The following is a 22,859-nucleotide window of genomic DNA, read 5'->3' as shown; positions in this document are numbered from 1 at the left end:
GCGAATTCAAATTAGCGGAGCGCGCGTCACGGTGGCGGCTCCTGTTCGGATGTTTCCGGAACTAAAGGTTAGATTCGAAAAGGGTGCACACACTTTTTAAAATAATTATTTGAATTTGAAAATTCTTTTTAATATTTTAATCGAAATTATCCTATTTGATATTTGATATAATTAATAGTATGAATTTAAATAATTCTTCTGTTGATATTGTATAAGTTAATTCCATGGTTTTAATTAGGCTCCTCGGTATTGCGTTTGCGGATCATGGACAGCGATTTCTCCAAACTTCCACTGCTGCTTGGGATTGTTTTTGTGGCAGGCATTGTTGGACAGCACCTTGCCAACCTCTTGACCATTCGGCAAATGGGCTTCGAGGCACCATATCCACATCTGGCCCTGTTGGATCCACCGATGGCGGCGGTTGTAGAACCAGTACTGATTTCCTCCGTTTTCGTGACAGTGAAAAAGCCACACGGATTTTGACTTGATGCCTTGGGTTTCCAGGCAATCGCCACCGTCCATCAGCCGAATCTCCTGGTCCTTTGTTAGGTGCCACTGCTGATATTCACCGGACTTCGTTCTATTTCCCATGCAGCGAGAGAGAACCACCGGTCGTTTGTGCTTTCGATCTAGGGAGTCCACGCAGAATCCGGGATAGGCCACACTTTCAATGGGCCCCGAGATCACCGCCATTGGATTTACATCCACAGTTGGAAACTTGTTCAGGAAGTCCTGAGCCACTGCGTCCATGTACCAGGCAAAGGACTTGCACTGCAAAGCTCTTCTCAAGGACTTCCTACCGGAAAGCAATCCCACCTGAATCTTCTCATAGAGCTCGGGGTTCCTGTCGTATACGTATTTCCTGTACTCATCCATCCAGACTTCAGCCACGCGCTTGTAGTTCTATTGAAAATATTCATGTTATATATTTATTTTATTAAAAGGTAATTCTTAATTCAATTTGATTACTTCTACATAATGATTTTCATAATATTTGTATGAAGCTTTTTGGTAATCATCTCGTATACTTAATTTTCACAGGGTTAAATATTGCGTATACGCAATTTCCAGAATGCCAATTAATGAGTTATTATAGAAAATTTAAATATTTTAAAATCGGTTAAATTAAAAATATTTATATGGATATTCCGAATCTAAGTATTCGAATCATTATATATTATATTATAGATAATGCAGCAGATTAAAATAAGACTGCTGGTATTTAACAGAGAATACCTCAAAAGGTACCATTAAATGGGGATAACAAACTCACTGTGGCTAGAAAATTGTAACTCCTTGGGTTCGGCTTCGGGCTCATGGGACCTCTGTTTATGTGGCCCACTCGGGAGCAGGGAACATATAGCATCATGCCGCCACACATCCACACCTTAAAGCTCATCTCAAACTGCTCGCCGCCCCAGATGTCCAGCTCTTCATCGTATCCCCCCAGATTCCAGAAGTAATCCCTGTCGATGGCCATCACGCCCACAAGCAACGCAGTTCGGTACGGCGTGGACCCGAATCCTTGATCTTCGGGGAAAACCGGTAGCCTCTGAATCTGAAGCCACCAATTAAAACCGGAACGGGTGAGCGAATTATACTTCGTGTACGCAAATGTTTTGTGCCAGATTATATCCAAAATGGGACCAGTGACAATACTCCGATTAATTACTATTGGTTCCAGCAAGGGAGGTAGCTAAAAAAGTAAAATAACTCATTAATGAGTATTATGTTTTTGGGCCGTATTTACCCAATTATTATTGACTTCTATGTGGGAATCCAGGAAGACCAGAACTTGGCAGCTGGCTATTTTGGCTGCCTCCATCCGCGCTTTAATCAAACCACGTCGCTCTGTAAGTCTCAGTATTTCGACTATACTGGGAAAGTTAATTGTCACAAAGTCATCTAGTTTTTGTCCCAAGTCCGAGAAATTACTACCATCGTCCACTAGAACAACCTGCTTGAGTAACTCGGGAGGTGAGCGATTTATAATGCTCGTTATGGATCGTAAAAGCACACTGAGGTGTTCGTTGTGAAAAGCGATGATTACAGTCACATTGGGCAACCTCTCTAGATATTTGCGATTCCAGCAACTGTGATTTATTCGAGTTGTTAAGTTGGTAACTCAATTTAACTAAGAACTCACCTCAAAGGTCTAATATCCGGCAAGGATCTACTTAATGAAATGTGGTCGGAAAGCTGGGCATTAAAACCATGAATTTCGTAGAGTTCAACCGTCTCTTCCTTTTCATTGGTGTTTGGTATTTCGGCAGGCCTTCCTTGCTCACCCAATCCGATCCTGGATTTATCCGCCTTGATGACCACATGATCGTGCCAATCCTTGACAGCTGTCTGATGTGGCAAGCGAAAGTTTACATTGCGCTGGGTTTTGAAAATATCCAATTCATTTTGGGATAAAGTTAGTGGGAGCTGTCTTTTTGGGATCTCTGTTTCGAAACGGGTAACCTTTTGGTTGATTTTGTTTACCATAGATTCCATAATTCTTCTGTGCATTTGAGTGCCCATTAAAACCGTGGATATCAAAGAGCCCAGTAGAATGGCAAGCAGGAGCCGCACAATCAATCTTAAATCTAAATTCATAGTTATCTTTGCTTTTTAGTGTTTTTTTCAGCTATCTAGTTGTTAGGAAAGTAATTTTAAGCTGGGAGTTATATAAAAAAGTTGTTTTCTAAGCCTACTTAGAAATGAATCTTTGAATAATAATTAATGGGATATTTTAAGTATAAATAAAATCCTGCTTCCGGTTTGAGTCACTGCTGATCCTGGAATGAAACTTTGCTATTTGGTATCTTCCAAACATTGTACGCTTTCTTCCAATGATCGAACGGCGGTCACACAGCCACCCGCTAATTATCGATAATTTTCACGCTGATATCGATAAGCCAATCGGCGAGCAAAGCAAACGCATGGGGAAGAGTTTGATTCACTTTACGTTTAAATTTTAATTAAAACTGACTAAAGCCAAGGTGAAACAGACATGGACCTCAACGACGCAGTGCTCACCTGTGCGGTGAACATGCAGTGGACCAATTCCGTGGGCATTACGGGTCGAAAGCTGGCCTACAAGACGGCCACTTTGCGCTTGGTGCGGAACGATCTGCGGGAATTGTTTGTGGAGGTGACGCCGGAAAAACTGAAGCCGCTCAAGTTCAAACTCAAGGATCTCATGGTGCACAAGAAGTTCATGTCCGAGGGCAAGGCCACCTTCAATTTCAAAGCGGAGAGCTGCACCCTCTTTTTGTCCAATGCTCCGCCGGGCACTTTGATGTTCTTCCTGCGCACGATCTTCATTAAAATGAACGGCAACGCGGAAGGATGTCAGCCGGACGATGCTGCCGTGCAGAAGAAACTGCGGGAGCATCTGATGTCCGGGAAACCCAGCAGCTTCGAAGACATCTCCCCGGTCACAACGGCCGAGATGATTTTGGCGCGCAAAAAGGCGGGCTTGCTGAGCAAGGGATCGGTGACCACGCCCTCGCCCCAGGGAGCCAAAAAGCGACGATTCGAGGAGCTCAAGGAGGAAAGGGACAGGGGCAGCCTGCCTGCGGCCAAGAAACTGTATCAAGCGGCCAGCGACGAGTCCCTGAGACTGAGTGAGGAGCAAATGGAGGTGCTTCGTGCCTGCACCTCGGGCAAAAATGTATTCTTCACCGGCTCGGCGGGCACGGGGAAGAGTTTTCTACTCCGTAGGATCATCTCTGCCCTGCCGCCCGATGGAACTGTGGCCACGGCCTCCACGGGCGTGGCAGCTTGCCTGATCGGCGGCACCACTTTGCATGCCTTCGCGGGAATCGGCGGGGGAGACGCCACCATGCAGAGGTGCCTGGATCTGGCTTCTCGACGGGTGAGCGCCCAGACCTGGCGAACGTGCAAGCGGCTGATCATTGATGAGATCTCCATGGTGGACGGGCAGTTCTTTGAGGTACCACTTGTCTTTCTGCATAACACACTCTATTAAATACAATTGAACCATACTTAGTCCAATAATTTCCCTCAAATATAATATTATTAGGCTAGCAAGTGTACATAACATAAATAAAAATGCCTAGTAATAATCCAATGGGATTGATTTTTGAAGGAAAATAAATTTCTTAGATCAATCAATCCCAGTAATTACACTAAACAAACATCATCCTCGGTGAAAATACAGTCACTTAATTTTATCTATTCCATCTTTCCCCAGAAAATCGAAGCCGTCGCCCGTCACATTCGTCGCAATGATCGTCCTTTTGGCGGCATCCAGCTCATTCTGTGCGGCGACTTTCTGCAACTTCCACCAGTTATAAAAGCAGATTTCGGAGCAGCGCCCAATGCCACGCCGCAGCAGCGATTTTGTTTCCAGTCCAGCGCCTGGGAGACCTGCATCCAGTGTGTGTACGAACTGAAGCAAGTACATCGTCAGTCGGATCCGGAGTTCGTAAAGATCCTAAATCATCTGCGAATCGGTCATGTGAATGATTCCATAACCAGTCGTCTGGCTGCCACTTCTAAGCAAAAAATTGAGGGAAATGGAATTCTGGCGACCCAACTTTGCTCCCACACCAACGATGCTAACTCTATTAACGAGTCGAAGTTGGAAAACCTAGAGGGGAGCAAGATTTTATTCAAGGCAGAAGATTCGGACGCCGGCATGACCAAGACTCTGGACCAACAGATTCAGGCTCCCTCCCAACTATACCTAAAGGTAAATGCCCAAGTAATGCTGCTCAAGAACATAAACATATCCACTGGTCTGGTTAATGGAGCCCGAGGCGTGGTTGTACGAATGGATAAGGATCTGCCGGTTGTAAGATTCAAAAACAACCAGGAATATATTTGTAAGCACGAGAAGTGGATCATTAAAACAGCCACTGGAGGCATCATCACGCGTCGTCAGGTTCCATTAAAGTTAGCCTGGGCGTTTTCAATACACAAAAGCCAAGGCTTAACTCTCGACTGCGTGGAGATGTCCCTGTCAAAAGTATTTGAGGCTGGGCAGGCCTACGTGGCCTTATCCCGAGCTAAGTCCCTCCAATCCATCCGAATCCTGGACTTCGATGCCAAACAAGTGTGGGCCAATCCTCAGGTGCTGCAATTCTACAAGGGATTCCGACGTAAGTTAATGGACACAACTATGATTCCCTTGGGTCCCAAAAATAAGGACAAGAAGCCAGGAGACGGCAAGGTCGGAAATAGCGCTCTGGCCAAGCTCAAAAAGAGTCTCATGAACAAACCGCTAGTCTCGATTAGCTGAGCTCAGAAATTAGGTTATATAGCTAATTGAATTATAGTATAAACGATAGCGCATTTCATAGTTAACTAATATTGTGCATCTAGTTTCAATATGGAAAGTGTAATTTTTTCTTTTTTTAAGGAATAACCAAATTTGGTTCGACCAGGTATTTCTTTTTTTAAAAAAACAAAAAATTGTATTCTTGGTAACTGCCGCTTTTCACAAAATTATCCGGTTAAGAAATATTGTGAAGATCCTGCAGTGCTTGAACCCAAACTGATTTATGAATTTTACTAAGGACCTACTTTAAAAACCTTCACGACTGTTTCTCTATTGAGGATTTTTTCTAATAGCTTGTAAGTTTCCTTAGACTGTCAAAGTGGATACTGATATGAAATCATATTTTAAATTAATTAATAGGCTATTTTAGAACCATTTGGATACCTTTTATCTGAAGAATGACTTTAAAAAAAATTAAAATTATTATACACTTAAAATAAATAAAAATTGAAAACTATTTAATTGTAGCGAGGCAATCGTTTTAATCAATATGGAAAAAAATAATTGTTTACAACTGCAAAATAAATTTATAAAATCCACTTTTAAGGTTTTTAAATGAAAAAATGGTAACGCAGCCAAATTAAAGAGATTATCGCCTTTTCCTAAGTGCGTCATTCTTAGCAATTAATTTTACACTTTGCACAGAATAAAAAAGAATTATAATCAAGATCAATGTAGGGGTTTACCATTTCAGGGTGCGTATATTTAGTTATAACGGATAATGAAACTAGAAAACATCAGCTCAGATCGGCTCGGGGGGCACAAAAGGGCGGAGTTTAATGGGCGGCCTCCTCCTTCATGCCACTGCCCACGGGTCCATGGCGACGCTCCCAAATCAGACGGTGCTTCTGCTTCATGTATGCGGTCTTGGCATTGGCATAGCCACCCAAGTCGCCATCTGAAGTGGGAGGAAATTGATCAGTAGGTGGCCACTTAGTGGCTAAGACTACGCGGCGCACAGATCTTTTTGGACACTCACACTTAATGAACCAGTTCTCGGTGGCCTTCTCGTATTGGTCCAGCAGCGGCTTGCACTTGACGATGTGGTCGGGTGCCTCGTAGAGGGTGCAATCCTCGAAGCGCTGGCGCAGAATGTTCACGATCTCGTTGTCCACCATGCGATCCCGGCGGAACTGCTGATCGGCCTCGAAACGGCAGACGGCATCGTCCGTGTAGCACTGATCGATGGTCGGGACGCGACGGAAGCGCTGGTGGTACCAGTTCTGCTTCTCCTGGTTGGGCTCCACAATGCTCTCTGTGGAGTAAATTTAAGTTAGTTTTTTGTGTATTTAGGACTTTCTCAAAAATATTATACAAAATTCTTAAAGTGTATTACAAAAATATTTTGATAACTGTTTAAAACATTACGATTTTTAATTATTTTAAATGATTTTCAAAGATCATTTTAAATATATATTCTCTTTTAGACAGAATTTATTTGGGAAATGATCAAGTAATTCACCCGGTATTTCTATATTACTAATAAGGATATATTTCTCTTTCTAACGATTTGGGCAAGTATAGTGTTTAATCTATAGTTTTACCGAATTTCCTTCAAAACAAAGTACTTATTCTGATAAATTAAAAAAACAAAAAATCTTATACCATTTCAACAGAGTGGTGTAAACAAAAACAAATGGCCTGAGTATTGAGGTTATGTCATTATGTAATTGCCTGGAGTTTTTCCACTTTTTTCCGTTGCTGAACATTGGAAACCCATTCCAAATGAATGTGGACCCTTCCAGGACCATGTCGAATGCCAATCCTTTTGCATTACGTACCACGGAACCAAGTTATGGGTCCATCGATGACACTGAGCACCGAATCGGCGAAACTGGCCATTGGACTGCGCGGCTCCGGCATTTTCTGGCTTTCGTCTCCCCTAGAATAGGCGGAAGCTATATTAGTTTATAAATCCAACAGTTTCAGGCTTCGTTTGATCGAAAATACTTTAAAAAACCATAATTACTTAAAAAACTTAGAGCAAAATTCGGAAGTAGGACCGCAGTGTAGAAAAACGTAAAATCTGATGTGTAGTTAAAGTCAGCTGTTTTACTGACCCGTGAAAACGGTCATACTGCTGGAAACGACATGAGGCATATTTACATTGTCAGGCTGCAGTCACACTTGCTTCGCTCAGCACTTTGCTCGGGTAATTTTTTTTTTAGTTCTTAAATTAAGTTATTATTTTGAAGTGTATACTGTACAGTATAACCATTAACAATGACTTGACCCCACTCCAAAATAAACCCCTTTTTTTTTTTTTTTTTTGCACGTGAAACATAGTGTTAAGGATATACAGCATCAACAAAGTGAAAAACGGCCACAGCAATCCTATAAATTGTCCATTTAATGAAAAAGCAAGGATTAACGCGCATTGAGTATGTGTATCTGAGTTCCAGCGAGCGCAGGGATTACAGGTAACTGAGGAGCAACCAGGTAGCCGAGGAGGCGGCGTGAGCTTGCCCAGCGGAGTCTCACTTTCGGGGTGGTAAACAAACACCGGCGTTCGTACAGTCCCGGCCATAGAAATATAGCCACGATGCTGGCCCAGACGGTCTACCTGAAGATGACGCGTCTCTCGCTGCGCTCTGCCTCGAATCTCTCCAAGCGACGGGTGGACGAGCTGAACTCCGGGGTCGGGGAGCTTCGCCAGCTTCTCTCCTGCGTGGTCTGCTGCCAGCTCCTGGTGGATCCCTACTCGCCGAAGGGCAAGCGCTGCCAGCACAACGTGTGCCGGCTGTGCCTGCGCGGCAAGAAGCGCCTCTTCCCCAACTGCTCCCAGTGCGAGGAGTGCTCCGACTTCAAGACCTACGAGGAGAATCGCCTGATGGGCATCCAGTTGCTCTGCTACAAGACGCTGTGCGTCCACCTCCTGCAGTCCTCGCTGTTCGGCCAGCTGGCCGGTCTGAGGCCCCAGGTGGGCCGGGAGCTGGTGCCGCGCATCAAGCTGCCGCCCATGACCACCCAGGAGTTCATACGCGAGGGCTCCAACATCTCGGACACGGGCGACACCTTCCTGCCCCAGCCGGACCTGCCGTTCCTCAAGGATCTGCCCACATCACTGCCCGCCGAGACGCCGCCGACAACGGCAGCCACCACTCCGGAGCTGCCCTACGATCAGCACCTAAACATCAGCGACATCGAGGCGGAGGCGGCGGCCACAGCCGAGCAGGGTCACTTCTCGCCGATTCCCCTGCTGCCCACGGGATCACGCATGGGCCTGCTGTCACATGGCGGACAGATGGTCATCGCCACTGAGTCCGGTTTCATGGAACACCCGTGGACGGACCAGGTGGACCTGTCCGGGGCCGTTTCTGTGTCCAGTTTCCCCAGCAACAGCACTAACTTTGCCGTTTCCTATGTAATGCCCACGGCAGCGTCCACACCGTTCGATCCCCAAGAGCTGCAAATCGGCCAGGTGGTCCAAATGGCGGACTCCACTCAGTTGGCTGTGCTGGCCGCCGTTGAGGAGACCGTTGAAACCTCCACCCAGTTGGCTGTGGTCTCCACCACCATTGAGGAGCAAGAAATGGTCTCTACTCAGTTGGCTGTGCTGTCCTCCGTTGAAGAACACAATGAAATCTGCGCTCAGTTGGATGAGCTGCCTGCCGAGGATTCACAGGAGTCTCTGGAAACTTTTGAAGATCACAAAGAGAGCGTGGAATCAGAGGCTTTGGCGGAAATTGTGGAGCACGAAGAGGATAACACTCAGTTGGCTATACAAACTTCACAGTCACCTTTACTTGCGCATATGGATGAGCCAGAGGAAGAGGTAGTTACTCACAAAAGGAAACTGTCCCAGATGCAAGCAGAAGAACAGGAGGAGGAACGGCTTGATAAGGACTTGGCGGAGCTGGAAGCAGCAGCTGAAGAGGCGGCAGAGGAGGAGTTGCTACCCAACAGTGTGGAGCTGCAGGATGAGGCCAGTGCCGATGAAGCCCCTCTTAAACGAAAGAGAACCCGTAGTCTGAAAGCCTCGCAAGCTGCCAAAATTGAGCCTGCTCCGGCTGAGGTCAAAGCCAAAATGCAGTCTGGAAAGGGTGCCTTCCGCAAGTTTCGCGGAAAGGAAAAGGAGGAAAAGAACAAGCCAACGAAGCCGAAGTGCCGCTGCGGTGTCTCCGGCTCGGCGAATACCCTGACCACCTGCCGCAACTCTCGTTGTCAATGCTACACCTCAGGCAATAGTTGCGCTGGCTGCTATTGTGTGTGTTGCAAAAATCCCCATAAAGAAGACTTTGTTGAGAGTGATAATGATGAAGACTGCGAAGAGCTGCAAAAAGAGCCAGAGCCGATGGAGCAATCAGAAGAAATAGCCGCAGCTAAGCAAGAGGAGAAGCAACGGGAATCGGCGGCACCAGAATCTTCGGGCGACGGCATCAGCTTAGTGCCCTTGAGCAATCTGCAGCAGTCACAGCATCCCTTGGTGCTGGTCCAAAATGAGAACGGCGAGTACCAGGGTAAGCGACTTTTTTGGAGGGTCGGTTCTTCTCTAAACTACCTCTTATTGCAGGTTTTAACATCTTCCAGGGCAACAAGCCCGTTGACCCAGCCACAGTTGGTTTCATGCGCGTCCAGCTGCAGAACAACGATCCCAACAATTCCGTTCCCCAGTACGCGTACGTGATGCCACCGCCTGCGGTGCCGGAGCCACCAGTCCCATCTCTATCGCCTCAACCTCCCCCGGTTCCGGAAAGGGATGTCATCGAGCCGCCGGCCAAAAAATACAGGACAAGAACACGTAGAGGAATGGCCAACTTCTCGGCCCTCGACACGGTGGACGAGCTTGTCAGTGGCGGATCCAGGAGCAATTCTGCCGCCGGCGACAGATTGTCGGCCACTGACAATGCCCACTCACTGTTTGAGGAGATCATGTCCGGCTCGGATGACTTGTAAGCAAGGCGACTCACCCATAGATGTTGTTTTATCCTTATAGTGCTTTTTTTTTATTTTTTTTTGTTTACATGTATTTTGTGATGCCCAGAAATTATCCTTTAAAGGATATCTTTGATTCATGTTATGAACGTTTCTATTCAACACTTAAATGCCTCCATAACTAGTCAAAGCACTGGGCATTATCCTCACTGATCCTCTTATCTCTTATTATTCGTAACATATTTTGTTCCTCTAATCAAGCAACAACCACTCAAATCAACTCCCAAATATCTTTTAGGAGCATTCTACATCCTGAGGATTTCCTAGACTTTTTGTAATCATCCAGCAAACGTTTCCAAAACTCAATTTTTTAAGCAACCAATAGTCGTATAGTATTAAGCGATGTATGCTACATATAAATATGTAATGCAATTCTGCAGCTGCCGCAGGAAAAGATCTATTTAAGGGCAAGGCAATAGTCACAACTAAAGGAAATTTTCGTTTAACGAACAGCGAATTATAAAATAACTTAAATGCTTTGCTCAAAATGCGGTTGCTGTGAGCTGAAAAAACATTTTTTTTCTAAACTAAGACAATTTTTTTAATAGGTTAAGACATTTTTTTGAGCATGAATTTTTTTGAGCACGTGAACTTATGTTTAGAAACAATAATACAAACTAAGCCATATATAGCCATAATATATATGCGAAAATATAACAAAAATATTTAACGAAAGCAAATAAATATGGTATTGCTATTATGAAATATGTTGCGATTTTAACTATTTGGGGAAAAGAAGGCTACTCTAGTTTTAAACAGAATTTAAAACAAAATTCCTATCATCGAAACCAAAAATAAACTCAAAGTCAAAATGCAGTTTGGGGTTTCAGGAACACTATCTCTCTAAAAGAAAATGTGTGGCTGTTTCCGCTCACTTAAGTCACTCATTCTCAATTCCGAGTTTAATCAGCGGCTCCGCAAGAAGAGTCGCCCTTAGATAAGCGCTACTGATCGTCGATTCGCCGCCTGCTGGCTCATCATTATCTTTTGATTAACGCGCCAGTCGGCAGTGCGTGTTTGTCCCGAGTCGCGAACGGAGGCTGGCGCGTTTCCCTTGTTTTCCCAACTGATAAGCAGAAGTTCAACCTAATCCCCGTAAGATGAAGCCGTTGATAGTGGTTGTGCTCGTGGGACTGCTGGCAAGTAGCTGCCACATTGTCCACTCCCAGGAGCCTGGTGAAGGTGAGCCCAATCCTAGATTTATTTCTACACAATCGTAGCCACTCACTTTCGACCTTTGAGCAGTCGTGGAGCAGGAAGCTAGCGAATCGGATGACGCACTTAAGATTAAGCAGAGTCAGGCAAGCATTGCCGCCCAGGTGGAGGTCATGCTGGAGCACTTTAAGCAGGAGGATCCGCAGGGCCTGCCCGGCGTTCCCGTGCCCGATCCATTGGAGGTGCCCGATATAAAGAAGAACTTGGGAATGCTCAATCTGGATATGAAGAAAGTACAGGGCTATGGATTGTCTAAGTTCCGCGTTGACAAAATTAACCTAGACCTAAAGGAGATGAAGGTGAGTTTTAGCATTGCAGTGTAGTTCGATTGATAATTGGTACGCTCTGTTTTCTAGTTAAATGGTGGCCTCCAACTGGATCAGATGCTGGTCAAGGGCCAGTATACGCTCAGCTCATTCTTTTCGAAGAGCAACGGACCCTTCACCGTGGTCCTGAAGAACGTGTATGCCGATGCAACGGCATTTTTGGCGGTCGAAAGAGATGGCCGCCTGGTCACGGACCGCATTAAGATCGACATCACCTTCTCGGACATGACAATGGACTTCCAGAACCTCGGCATGGTGGGCAACGTCTTCCAGGGCATAGTTAACGGGGCGCCCAGTCTGGTCTTCGACACGATGAAGCCATTTATGCTGCAGGAGGCGGACAAGAAGCTGCGCACCGAGATCGACACCATGATCAAGAACACCCTGGGTGAGCGCCGGCTGCCCAACTCCATAACCCCGCTGGACAGCGCCATAGCCATGGCGCGCAAGATGGTGCGCCAGAAGGGCTACGACCCGTACCATTTGCCCGATGTGAATCGTACCATGGGCGTGTTCAGTATCCAACTAGCCCACACCTGGATCAACGGAATCTCGAGCTTCTACCGGGTGGGCAACATAACCGCTGGAATGGCCAACAATACGGTGTCGGTGGTTCTCCAAATTGGCACCCAGCAGGTGACCGGAGCCGGCCAGTGGGAGGTGGGCCTGGGCATGATGACACGCGTGGGCCACGTCCAGTTCACAGTACAGCATATACGCGCCACCGTGGGCGTGAGCCAGTCACTGGACACGCGCAAGCGGGCTCAGATCACCGATCTGCAGTTCGACATGGGCAACATCCAGGTGCGATGCGACGGGGCCGGCACATTGGACTACGTCATGGAATTTGCGGTGAACGTGATTCCAAACTTGTTGCGCTACCAGATCATGGACGCCATCGAAAACCCCATTAAGCAGCGCGTCCAGGAGAAGTTTAACGCCATCGATGTGGAGCAGGTCATCAAGAACATGGCCCAAAACAACTTTAACTTCGACCCAAAGATGTTGGGTTTGTGAGGCGATAGAAAATAAGAGAGTTTTTGCAATCGAATAAAGGTTTATCCCCAGATCATGGGGAATCACAAGCTAGTTATAGTATGACCTATCTACGTTGGCTGCGCCTTGCAGTGGAATGTGCCTAGGGGTCCTTGACACTGAAGCAGAGCAGCTGCAGTCGCATATTTCGCTTCACCCGCTCCAGAATCTCGTCCGCTTTTCGCTTTTGCTCGCCACTGAGGGGAGGATTAATGGCCTCTAACGCCTCCATGAAGTAGTTCCTATGTAGGATCAAGAATAAGAAAGCATTAGTTATTGACTACAAATTTCTATCAAGAAGTTCTTCAGACAGATCGCTTACTTGGCCGTCTCATTGACATAACCCTCTAGGGAGTCCCTCAGCAGCCGGATATCGACATGCGCCTGAATCGCTCCTGTGAAGCTAAACCGCTGCACACAGCTCATCAGGCGGGCCAGTTCCTCTGATATAGTCTGCACAATCGACTCCAGGATCGGTCGCAGCAGTGCCGGAGAGACGCTGTAGATCTCGGAGTAAACGCCAACCAGATTATCGCAGCACTCGTGGGCGTAGGGCCGCAGCTGGCCGATCTCCATCTCGTGATCCCACTGGAAGCGACCCAGGTACATAGATGGCTCGATGGTCCCCACCAGCGGATCGCCCTTGTGCTCCACGTACTCCTCCAGCAGGTTTGTGAACAGTTGGTTCACCGTGTACCGGGCCGTTTCGATTGCCAGGGTGGGCAGTGGGTAACCGTAGCGCACGAAGATATCACCAAGTCGCGGGAAGAAGCTCTTGTTGCAGTATGCATAGTTTGCCAGACAACAGAGCATGCGCTGCTCCCAGGTTACGGCCGCTCCACCGCCGCTTCCAACGACCGAGTCCGGCTGCTGGGCGTTGGGAAATCCCAGCAGCTGTGACACATTGTGGGTGGGCGTCTCCTCGTCGTGGGAGTGAAAGGCCAGCTCCTCAATCACCCCGCTGAAGGTGGAAAGGAACTCCTGCAGCCTCTGTGTCACCTCCCTCTGTCCGTCCGACTGGGGCTCGAGGAGATTGCCCTCCCGGGTCTCCCGTTGCATGCACACAGACTGCACTTCGTCCAGCGTTTCGGTGAGCAGTGCCTCCAGAGCGGCGGGTAGCAGAGTGGCACCCGGATACTCTTCCACTCCCAGCTCCCAAGTCTCCTGGCTGCCCAACTTCTTGCAGCGATCCGTGGCCCGCTTGAAGATAATCGAGAAACAGAAGAGGCGCACCTCGTCGATGAGTTTCTGTATGATGTCCAATGCTTCTGAGGGAAGGTCCAAGCTTATAAGCGTGGCATATGCGATCCTCGTGTAGCGCAGACACTGCGGAATCCAGGGCAAAAACTGATGTGTGGCCGAAGCGGAGCCAATGGGCCAAGCCAGGCCGCTGGACTGGCGCAGGGAACGCTGATCCGCGGCAATAAGGATAGCCAACCTCAGGTACACACAAAACTTTTCGATAGCATTCAGTATCATTCGCTTAAAGTCACCCGGTTTTGGATCGTGCGGGCCGCGCAGTTCGCCGGTGAAGTACAGCTGGCCCAGACGCCACAAATCTGGCAGCTGGGAGGCGGCAATGTCGCACAGTTCCTCGCAGAAGTTCACCCGACTTGGCGCCTGGGTGGGATCCCTGCTTTTGACCTTCTCCTGCGCCCCCGAATCTTTGTTTGCGTGCTGATCGAAGGTCTGGCGGAAGGTGCCCTCCAAGTACTTTGCCCTGGCCTCAATGGCATCCCAGGCGGGATCAATGTTACGCAGCTTATCGCCAATGGGAGTTCCGCTCTGCTGCAGCTCCAAACTGGTGAGGGCCTTGATCAACTTCTTTTGCTGCTCCACGCTCTGCGGCATCTTCACCACCTTATCGTGAAGCTGCTTCCTGATGGACAGAATCCTGTGGTCCACTTCCTCGAGCACCTTGCGGAAGATGGGGATCTCCGTCTTCCCGAAGAGATTCTTGGCGCGCGAGTAGTCGTTGACCACAATGTCGTATTCGCCAGCCTTGGCACGTCGGTCCACTGCATTGGGCAGACAGAAGAGGAACTTGTGCCGCGACAGCGCGAAGAGGACGGACCGGGTGGAGTCCGCCTTCTCCTTTCGCACCAACACATCTGTAAAAATCTTCTGCGACTCGCTGATGGAGTCTGCAAGCAGGAGAAGATGTTGCAATAGCATTCGTTTAAACAAAAGTCCCACTCACTCTCAATCGAAGTCTCTAGGATATTCAAGGTCTCGTTGCCGTGCAGCTTTGCATCCTCTTGCAGCTTGTCCCGAATGTTCATCAGCGTGTCCAACTGGTCTATCACAGAGCCCGCATTGGACTTAAGGAAGGACAACTGGCCCTCCTTCTGGCTTTCCACCTTCCGCTTCAAATACGACAATCCCGCCTTAAGATCCTCGAAGGAGGTAGCCAGGTGATTCTCCAGCAGGAACCAGGCCGGTGAAAAGTGCTCCTGGGACAGATCGCCGCAGGCCTCGGGAAACAGGTCGCGCAAATCCTCGGGGATCTTCTGCTCGTTGCCCTCGATGGATAGGCCAAGCGGATCCTCCTGCGTCAGTCCGGATTGGGCCAGAGTACGACGACCCCAGGCGAAGTTCTGCGAGGGCGACTCCTCAATCCACACGGCGGACTCCTTCAGCGGACCAATGGTTTCATGGTAGGCACGGAACTGCACCGTCGAAGTGCCCACTCCGCCGCTCAAAGTGGTCACTATGATGTCTCCTTTTCCCTTCGCCGGACCAGTTCGTGCGATGATCTTATTCGGTGACTTCCACTCCGCTGACAGCAGGCAATCGGACCCACAAATGTTGAGGCCTTAAATTTTGGGGAAAGTCATCAGAAAATAGAAGATAACGCGGTGGACTACGCCTACCAATCAGATCTTGCGATCGAGTGCCCAGGAACTCGCCGCGGATGATGACGCGGGTGCCAGGAGGACCCTCCTTTGGAGAGAGCCCCGTTACCACCGGCTGCGGGGCCATCGTAATCCGTATTATCCGAAAAGATCTTGTAAAAATTCAATAAAAACAGAAGAGAACTTATGTTTGATGTCGCAGTGTTGGTTAGCGCAAGTTTATAGACAGTGCTGCCAGCTTAGCTATTTTACTGACAAATTAGACCATTTTTTACCGGGACCAAATCATAACGACATTTTCGACCATTTTCTAAAAAGTTTAACAGAAAATTAAAAACCAGAAAGTAAGCTTAATTAAATTTAAAATTAAATAAATAATCATTTTTATGGTAAGCTTCAGCTTGTCATATAAGGACAAACGCTATAAATTATTTTCCTGAACCATACTTATGTAGCCATATTCACCTTTCTAGCTAGTGCTGTCATCACTGCAAAGCGTAGTGCTGCCACCGCTGAACAGCTGATTGATTGTTTCCAAATCCGCCGCAGAAAAATGGATGACGTCGCCTCCGCTCAGAGCGAGAATGAAAATCTCCGGAAGATTCGGAACCGTCTCATGCAATGGGAATCCAAGACGGACCCGCTGGCGGCGCTGAGTGTCCAGCAGGAGGAGCATCTGGACGTCCTGACCAATCTGTGGCACGACAGCGGACCATCGGTAAGTTTGGGTACTCCTGGATTGAAAAGGATCTAAAAGTCAGCCGTTTGTTTACAGGCACCGGTTCCAACTACGCCGACCCAGGCAGGTCCATCCGAGGTGGCAGCAAGTCCTCCGCAATTCGGGGACGACATTGAACTGCCCGCCGAGGGATTGCAGAACACGAACGATTTCCTGCTCTGGTTTGCGGACGTCAGCGCCGAGATAGAGCAACGTGGCGATGCCGACTACCACAAATACCTGCAGCAGCTGGAGCAGCGCAAGGCGGAGTGCTCTCACATGCTGGCCCAGATCGCGGGGGCCATGGAGCGCCTGGGTGCCCTCTGCGACGAGTACGACTTTGTGTCGCAAAAGACGAGCGCTTTGAATGCGGCCAGTGAGCAATTGATCGAGGAGCAGGAGAAGCTCCAGGATCTGAGTAACGAGATCCAGCGCCGACTGCACTATTTTAGCCAGGTGGAGCTGCTTAACCAGCGACTGCAGAGCCCCACGCTGTCGGTGGCCAGCGAAGCGTTTCGGGAGTGCCTCAACAAGATCGACGAATGCCTCAACTACATCGAGGAGAATGTGAGTTGTGGTCTTTATTTTTGGTCATCCATATTCTAAATACTCCCCTTGGCAGCCCAAATTCAAGGACGCCACCGCCTACAATGTCAAGTACAGGCAGTGCTTGGCCAAAGCTTCGGGTCTGGTGCGCAACTACGTGACCAGCGTCATCAACCAGGCCACTGAGGCCACGCTGCATCCCAAGAACAATGTGCCGGATGCATCCACTGCCCTCAAAGCGCCAGATGCCGCCTTTGCCCTGTACTACGGGAAATATCAGACAGCCGCGGCGAAGGTGAAGCGGGTGGCTCAGTTGATAGAGGCCCGTTCGGAGCACAGCCAGGATTACGGCCTGTTGATGGCGGATCTGCAGCAGCACTATTTGGCACAGCGGGCTAGCGTCATGTCGCCGGCGGTTAATCTGTCCATACAAAACGTCAAATTGGCCCACAAAGGAGATCACTGCTCGCTGACCCGGAGTGCCTGCGCCTTCTTGGTCCATGTTTGTCAGGATGAACAGCGTTTGTTCTACCAGTTCTTTAGCACTGGAGCTCCACATTTGACGTAGCTATATACAGACATTGAATTGGACCCAAGATTGATAATATCTTTTTTTCAGGGTTTATCTGGAGGGCTTGTGCACCATTCTTTACGACACCATGCGGCCCTTTATCATACACATTAATCACTTGGAAACACTGGCAGAGATCTGCTCTATTTTGCGCATCGAAATGCTGGAGGAGCACGTTCAGCAGAACCGTAAGTTAATGTTGTCTTTGATCATTACCCAGTTTAATCGTATATTTTGGACTAGCTGCTGCCCTGGAGGCCTTTGCAACCATCGCTCACCAGCTGCTGCAGGATGTGCAAGAGCGATTGGTATTCCGAGCGCATTTATACCTCCAGTCGGATATTCAAAATTTTAATCCCTCATCGGGAGACCTGGCTTACCCGGAAAAGTTGGAAATGATGGAGGTTTGTGGAGTAAGCTAATTTAAATTGATCAATTTCATTGAGTTATGTATTTCAGAGCATTGCCTTGTCGCTTCAAGAACCTCCTACATTGCGTCGTTCGGATTCTCGCGCCTCAATGATATCTAGTGTTTCGAGTGCTGTGGAAACTGAAAGCGTGGACACTGCCTACAGGGTGAAACAGATGAGTGAGTTCATATAACAAAGCTTATTAAAGACAACCTGAAGTTAAAACGACATCTCTTTAGATTCCCCTGCTGATCTGCATGGCATGTGGTATCCCACGGTGCGCCGGACATTGGTGTGCCTCTCTCGGCTTTACCGCTGCGTGGATAGACCCATTTTCCAAGGACTCTCTCAGGAGGCGCTCAAGCTCTGCATACAGAGTGTCTCGCATGCGGCTGGCAAGATTTCAGCCACCAAGACGCCCATTGACGGGGAGCTGTTTGAAATCAAGCATCTGCTTATTCTGCGGGAACAGATTGCCCCGTTCCGAGTGGATTTCACAGTGAAGGAAACATCACTGGACTTCAGCAAGGTGAAGACTGCTGCCTTTGGTCTTTTGCATAAGCGCAAGCAGCTCTTTTCCATGGGCAGCAACAATGCTCTGCTGGAATTCCTGCTGGAGGGCACGCCGCAGATTAAGGAACATTTGCTGGACTCCCGAAAGGAAGTGGACCGACAACTAAAGTCGGTGTGTGAGAAGTACATTAAGGATGCGGTGCACATGCTGGTGGGGCCCCTTGTCACATTTCTGGAAAAGGCGCAGAGCCTGTTGGCGCAAGTCACTCCATCAGCGCCACAATCTACGGAGTCTGGGAAAGCCAGCTACGCTTTGAGGCAAAGCCCCTGGGCAAGTCCGCAGCAGATAAGCAGTATCATCCAGGAGACACAGCGCCTGATTAAAGCAAAGTTGGCGGTGCTTCAACGTTCCATGCAGCTCTATCTGAGCAATCGTGATACGGAGTTCATTATCTTCCGACCGATTCGTGTAAGCTTTAACAATACTCACCTTAAAAATAATGTACTTTATTATGTACCCTCCTCCAGAACAACATCATTCAATCGTTCGTGAAGCTGGAACAACTATTGACCACCAATGGCTACTCCACAGATGATATGATCATCACGAGTTGTCCGTCGGCGGAGCAAGTGTCCATACTGCTTTCCAGTGCCAGTATTTTGGCCGCCGAGGGAGTGGCCAGTTTTGCAGCAGCAGCCCGGAAAATCAGCACCTCGTCCTCGGTGGAAGGTCCTACTGTGGGCAGAAAACTGAGCACACTCTCCAATAAATCCGAACTGGTGGAGGAGCCCAAGGCTGAGCAAGCTGCTGCGCAGAATGAAGTGGTTCCTGCGGAAGGACCATCACTGGAAAAGATCGCGGAGGCACAAGTTACGGCACCTCCCACGCAGGCCAATTCTGAATAATTTGCAATCTATCGTGTATAACTACGTGTATCTATTTATGTAGCTAAGCCTTGTACCATATTTATCTGTTTAGAGCTGAGTAAGATCGGTTTGCAATAGGGTTGTTTTTCTTATTTCCCTTTTAAAGATCCGTGTTAAACGACTCCATCTATTCTTTCCAAAAATGTAGAATTAACATTGATTTATTTTTGCTAAACCACGTAGAATGTGACGAAGTCGAAGTAAATTAACAACAAAATATTAATAGCTAATAGTTGGGCAGATTTCTTGCTGTTGGTCAAGTAATGGATATGTTGAGAGTTGGGAGTCTTCCTCGAACTAGGACAGCAGGCACTTGTCCTTGGCATTTCCCTGCTGGTTGCCAGCCCCGCCCACAGCCACCTGCTGGGCGTTGCTTGGGCCTGGTGCTTGGCGGTTGCTTTCCGCCGCGTCATCCTGCTCCATGATTGATAAGGCCAGGGCTCGCGCGAGTGCCTCATCTTCGCTCTAAAAAGTTATAAATTCATATAATGAGAGAGGGTTTATAACATTCTAGAAGGATCTAGAGATTTGGACAAGTTTCTGTTTAATATTTTTGTAATTCAGTTATTAAACGAATCAATAATTGATAAATGGAATTGCTGAGTAATTAACCAGCCTTATATTTTCAGTTATGTTTTTTAAAAAGGATTACTTATTCGGTTTTGTTCTCAGATATTTGGGCCCTTGTAAATCAATAACGAATGGGCTCTATTTGCTTTACCCAAAGTGTTGTGCTATTTATAAAACGCTCTTAGCGTGCCAACTCACCATATTGCCCTGTATGTTTTGAACTTGTGTGGCCTGCACAGCTCTTGGTCTGGAATTTGAGTTGCTGATGCTATTGCTCGTGGCTGGCTTACTTTGCCTGCGTCGCTCGGCGGCCTGAGCAGCCATGGATCTCGAGTCCGAGGAGGTCTTGAATATGGACTGCCATCCTCCACTGCCTGACGATGATGATGAACCAGGTCCTGCCGCTGGTTTCGCACTCGATGGCTGGCAGTCGTGGTCGCTGGTGTGGCGATGACGGAGGCAAAAGTTCAAGTGGCACTGGGAGCAGGTCACCGGGATGAGCTCCTTGCGCTTGCACCCCTTGGCGTGGCAGCGATTGGTGTAGATCTTCTTGCTCTCCGACTTGCACTGCTGGTCGATGTGCTGGCCCACGGTGACATCGGGTTCGACTCCGGGAGGCGTGGGCACGGGTTCGCGGCACAGTGGGCAGATGGGCACCTGGACGTTCTTCCTGTGGGCACCCGGACAGTTGTGCCTCTCGTAGTTATAATGCGAGGCGCAGAAGACCTTGTCGCACGAGTCGCACTTTACGGGCAGAAAATCTGTTTATAGATCGAAATTAATTCAATTAATTTCTGCTTCCTGGTTGCCCTCTTTTTGCGACTCACCCAATCTGTTGCAAGTTGCCTCGCTGCAGTGCTGACCCAAATGTGGAAACTCCATGTCTGTACTTGTTTAATTGCTAACTTTCTTGAAACTATTCACTAAAACCGTTTTGAAGGCCTCTTATATGGCTTTTATTTGGAAAACTTCGAGAAACAAATGGATTGAAAATGACTAAACACTTCTTCTTCTGGATTGTATAAAACAGTGTGCCCGTGTGAGAATAATACAAAAAATGAAAAATATGTGTGGTTGGCGCGTGTCGTGCTTTTTTTCAAAATACAAAACATCCATACAAAAGTGTTTAAGTGTTTTAATCTAGACTCACCAACAATTTTTCAAAATGAAATATTTTTTGAGAAGTTATTAGAAATAGTTTTTCTTATTATGTCACTGCGTATTAGCGAGTAATTCATAATTTATTTTGCGTCTTTTTGTATTTATTAAAGTTATTACTACTGATATACAGTTGTTTTTTTATTTCGTTTTTAAGTGTTTTCTCCTTAAATTACAGTAGAGCAAATTACAGTAATTACTGTAGAGTTAAAAATTGATAACTTTTGACACCGACTTGTGTGGCTTATCACTTACTTATGTATTTATTTTTTGTATACTCTTTCAGAGAGTAAAATATTGAATTCTTATTTACTTTACTTTACTTTGATTGTGATCATATTGTAATTAGATTCATAATTAATGTGTCGCCATAGTCTAATGTTTATATTAAAAGGAAATTTAAACCTAAATTTTTTTATTTTATTATTGAAAATGTTTTAATTTTTGTAATTTGTACACAAACATTTAATTTGTTCTATTATATTTCTTTATCAGCTTGGCATATAAAGTAGCTTTCCAAATCACAATCGTACATCATCATGTTTTCCAGATCGATACTGTAAAATAATTCAATGCAGTTAGTTGGGAAATCGTATGAGGGGTCTTCCCTGGCCCACTTTAAAAAGGCTGGTTTTCCGGAGGCCAACGACACAAAACTGCCCTTTTCTTTGTGATCGTTGGTGCCCAGCCAGTAGGGTTCTTCGTTCTCGAGTTTCATGCGGATAAGGTTTAGCTCTTCTTCGTCCTTAATGGAGGCCAGATACCCACCCATTTGGCGACAGGTACTGGCAGCAGTTGTAAAATTTTGCCAAACTTTGTCTTCGATATAAAAATACCTGGATCCGATCAGCTCGAAATTCGGAGGAATGTCTTTTAGCCCAGTAACTGAGTCTCGCTCCAGTTTATTCTGTACTGCTTTCAGTTGGTCTTGCATCCTGTCCAAACTCGATTGTAATTGGCCTTCAAACTTCTTTGAAACCGATAGCAAGGTTTCTTCCAGAGCTTGAATTCTGTTTCTTACTGCTTGCATTTCAGTTTCCACGACTTCTCTTATATTGTTTTCCACCCTCTCTTGTACTGCTTGTATTTTGGATTCACTTAGTCTAATCTTCAACTCATCCATGTCGGCGAACAGGGGCCCCAGTCTGGAGAGGGTAAAAGCCCCGCATTGGTTTGGGGCATCCGAGAGTAGACACACGGATTGGTGGACCTCCCGAGGCACAGCATATCCGCGATGGTCCAAGGCTAGTAAGGCGAACATAATAAGATTTCCGAACTTGAACATTCTGCGCGAATATGATAGAGGCAACTGATAGGATTTTGTTTGATGACTTTGGCTCTGGCGTTTCTCAAAAATTACCAAAGTGATAAGCTACACCGACATGTGTGGCTTATCACTGACTTAATTTAGTTTTATACCCTTGCAGAAAGTATTATACTTTCAGTAAAAATTTTGCAACGCAGCGGGGGAGATATTTATTATATGTACATGTATTCTAGGTCTGCATCACCAGGAAAGTCGATCAAGGCATCTCCATCTGTCCGATCCCATCTGGATGAAACTTTCCTTAAAGTCTTCTTTATATTGCATGTTGAATATATGTAAGTCGCAACGTGCTGGATCGGATGACTTATCATATAGCTCCCATAGGAACGATCCGAAAACTACGTTTTGAAAAATTACATATATTAATGTATTCCGAAATAAACACTTTTGTTTTGTAACAGCAGCAAAGGTATATTCACTTCGGCTTGACGGAAGTTAGTTTTGCCTTTATAAACGGAAC

The 22,859-nt window shown here is 47.1% G+C and overlaps 9 protein-coding genes across 10 annotated transcripts; 4 read left to right on the top strand and 5 right to left on the bottom strand.

The window, feature by feature from the left end:
- Nucleotides 1-125: 125 nt before the first annotated feature.
- On the bottom strand, nucleotides 126-2,647 carry LOC108047190 (putative polypeptide N-acetylgalactosaminyltransferase 10). Its single transcript, XM_017127286.2, has 4 exons — nucleotides 2,147-2,647; nucleotides 1,751-2,093; nucleotides 1,274-1,696; nucleotides 126-903 (listed from the first exon to the last, which is right to left on the bottom strand). The coding sequence occupies exons 1-4, from the start codon at nucleotides 2,599-2,601 to the stop codon at nucleotides 235-237; spliced, it is 1,890 nt and encodes a 629-aa protein (XP_016982775.1). The 5' UTR covers nucleotides 2,602-2,647; the 3' UTR covers nucleotides 126-234.
- A 238-nt stretch (nucleotides 2,648-2,885) lies between these two features.
- LOC108047221 (ATP-dependent DNA helicase PIF1) lies at nucleotides 2,886-5,832 on the top strand. The gene is made up of 2 exons (XM_017127321.2): nucleotides 2,886-3,943; nucleotides 4,205-5,832. The coding sequence occupies exons 1-2, from the start codon at nucleotides 2,999-3,001 to the stop codon at nucleotides 5,252-5,254; spliced, it is 1,995 nt and encodes a 664-aa protein (XP_016982810.1). The 5' UTR covers nucleotides 2,886-2,998; the 3' UTR covers nucleotides 5,255-5,832.
- Nucleotides 5,833-5,968: 136 nt separating this feature from the next.
- On the bottom strand, nucleotides 5,969-7,351 carry LOC108047222 (NADH dehydrogenase [ubiquinone] 1 beta subcomplex subunit 10). 2 transcript variants are annotated; one of them, XM_017127322.2, is made up of 4 exons: nucleotides 7,263-7,351; nucleotides 7,075-7,175; nucleotides 6,273-6,548; nucleotides 5,969-6,191 (listed from the first exon to the last, which is right to left on the bottom strand). In XM_017127322.2, exons 2-4 carry the CDS (start codon nucleotides 7,154-7,156, stop codon nucleotides 6,070-6,072), a joined length of 480 nt encoding a protein of 159 aa, XP_016982811.1. In that variant the 5' UTR covers nucleotides 7,157-7,175; nucleotides 7,263-7,351; the 3' UTR covers nucleotides 5,969-6,069. The 2 variants fall into 2 exon arrangements, with proteins under 2 accessions (XP_016982811.1, XP_016982812.1); XM_017127323.1 differs by having other exon boundaries at nucleotides 7,075-7,191; nucleotides 7,263-7,343.
- Nucleotides 7,352-7,398: 47 nt separating this feature from the next.
- On the top strand, nucleotides 7,399-10,912 carry LOC108047220 (E3 ubiquitin-protein ligase msl-2). Its single transcript, XM_017127320.2, has 3 exons — nucleotides 7,399-7,445; nucleotides 7,580-9,753; nucleotides 9,807-10,912. Exons 2-3 carry the CDS (start codon nucleotides 7,836-7,838, stop codon nucleotides 10,187-10,189), a joined length of 2,301 nt encoding a protein of 766 aa, XP_016982809.1. The 5' UTR covers nucleotides 7,399-7,445; nucleotides 7,580-7,835; the 3' UTR covers nucleotides 10,190-10,912.
- Nucleotides 10,913-11,216: 304 nt separating this feature from the next.
- Nucleotides 11,217-12,858, top strand: LOC108047236. The gene is made up of 3 exons (XM_017127344.1): nucleotides 11,217-11,410; nucleotides 11,474-11,742; nucleotides 11,800-12,858. The coding sequence occupies exons 1-3, from the start codon at nucleotides 11,329-11,331 to the stop codon at nucleotides 12,784-12,786; spliced, it is 1,338 nt and encodes a 445-aa protein (XP_016982833.1). The 5' UTR covers nucleotides 11,217-11,328; the 3' UTR covers nucleotides 12,787-12,858.
- LOC108047235 (exocyst complex component 2) lies at nucleotides 12,807-15,892 on the bottom strand. The gene is made up of 4 exons (XM_017127343.2): nucleotides 15,678-15,892; nucleotides 15,005-15,619; nucleotides 13,127-14,948; nucleotides 12,807-13,046 (listed from the first exon to the last, which is right to left on the bottom strand). Exons 1-4 carry the CDS (start codon nucleotides 15,784-15,786, stop codon nucleotides 12,908-12,910), a joined length of 2,685 nt encoding a protein of 894 aa, XP_016982832.1. The 5' UTR covers nucleotides 15,787-15,892; the 3' UTR covers nucleotides 12,807-12,907.
- Nucleotides 15,893-16,174: 282 nt separating this feature from the next.
- Nucleotides 16,175-19,574, top strand: LOC108047232 (conserved oligomeric Golgi complex subunit 3). Its single transcript, XM_017127339.1, has 8 exons — nucleotides 16,175-16,377; nucleotides 16,435-16,944; nucleotides 17,000-17,487; nucleotides 17,543-17,682; nucleotides 17,738-17,898; nucleotides 17,954-18,083; nucleotides 18,144-18,886; nucleotides 18,946-19,574. The coding sequence occupies exons 1-8, from the start codon at nucleotides 16,213-16,215 to the stop codon at nucleotides 19,321-19,323; spliced, it is 2,715 nt and encodes a 904-aa protein (XP_016982828.1). The 5' UTR covers nucleotides 16,175-16,212; the 3' UTR covers nucleotides 19,324-19,574.
- LOC108047233 (AN1-type zinc finger protein 2A) lies at nucleotides 19,490-20,939 on the bottom strand. The gene is made up of 3 exons (XM_017127341.2): nucleotides 20,742-20,939; nucleotides 20,113-20,675; nucleotides 19,490-19,809 (listed from the first exon to the last, which is right to left on the bottom strand). Exons 1-3 carry the CDS (start codon nucleotides 20,794-20,796, stop codon nucleotides 19,642-19,644), a joined length of 786 nt encoding a protein of 261 aa, XP_016982830.1. The 5' UTR covers nucleotides 20,797-20,939; the 3' UTR covers nucleotides 19,490-19,641.
- A 129-nt stretch (nucleotides 20,940-21,068) lies between these two features.
- Nucleotides 21,069-22,356, bottom strand: LOC108047234 (accessory gland protein Acp29AB-like). Its single transcript, XM_017127342.2, has 2 exons — nucleotides 21,690-22,356; nucleotides 21,069-21,629 (listed from the first exon to the last, which is right to left on the bottom strand). The coding sequence occupies exons 1-2, from the start codon at nucleotides 22,331-22,333 to the stop codon at nucleotides 21,551-21,553; spliced, it is 723 nt and encodes a 240-aa protein (XP_016982831.1). The 5' UTR covers nucleotides 22,334-22,356; the 3' UTR covers nucleotides 21,069-21,550.
- Nucleotides 22,357-22,859: the final 503 nt, after the last annotated feature.

The sequence above is a fragment of the Drosophila rhopaloa genome, unplaced genomic scaffold (genome assembly GCF_018152115.1).
Source record: "Drosophila rhopaloa isolate 14029-0021.01 unplaced genomic scaffold, ASM1815211v1 contig_2, whole genome shotgun sequence".
In the NCBI taxonomy this organism is placed as follows: domain Eukaryota; kingdom Metazoa; phylum Arthropoda; class Insecta; order Diptera; family Drosophilidae; genus Drosophila; species Drosophila rhopaloa.
This window is presented reverse-complemented; position numbering and strand designations above follow the sequence as displayed.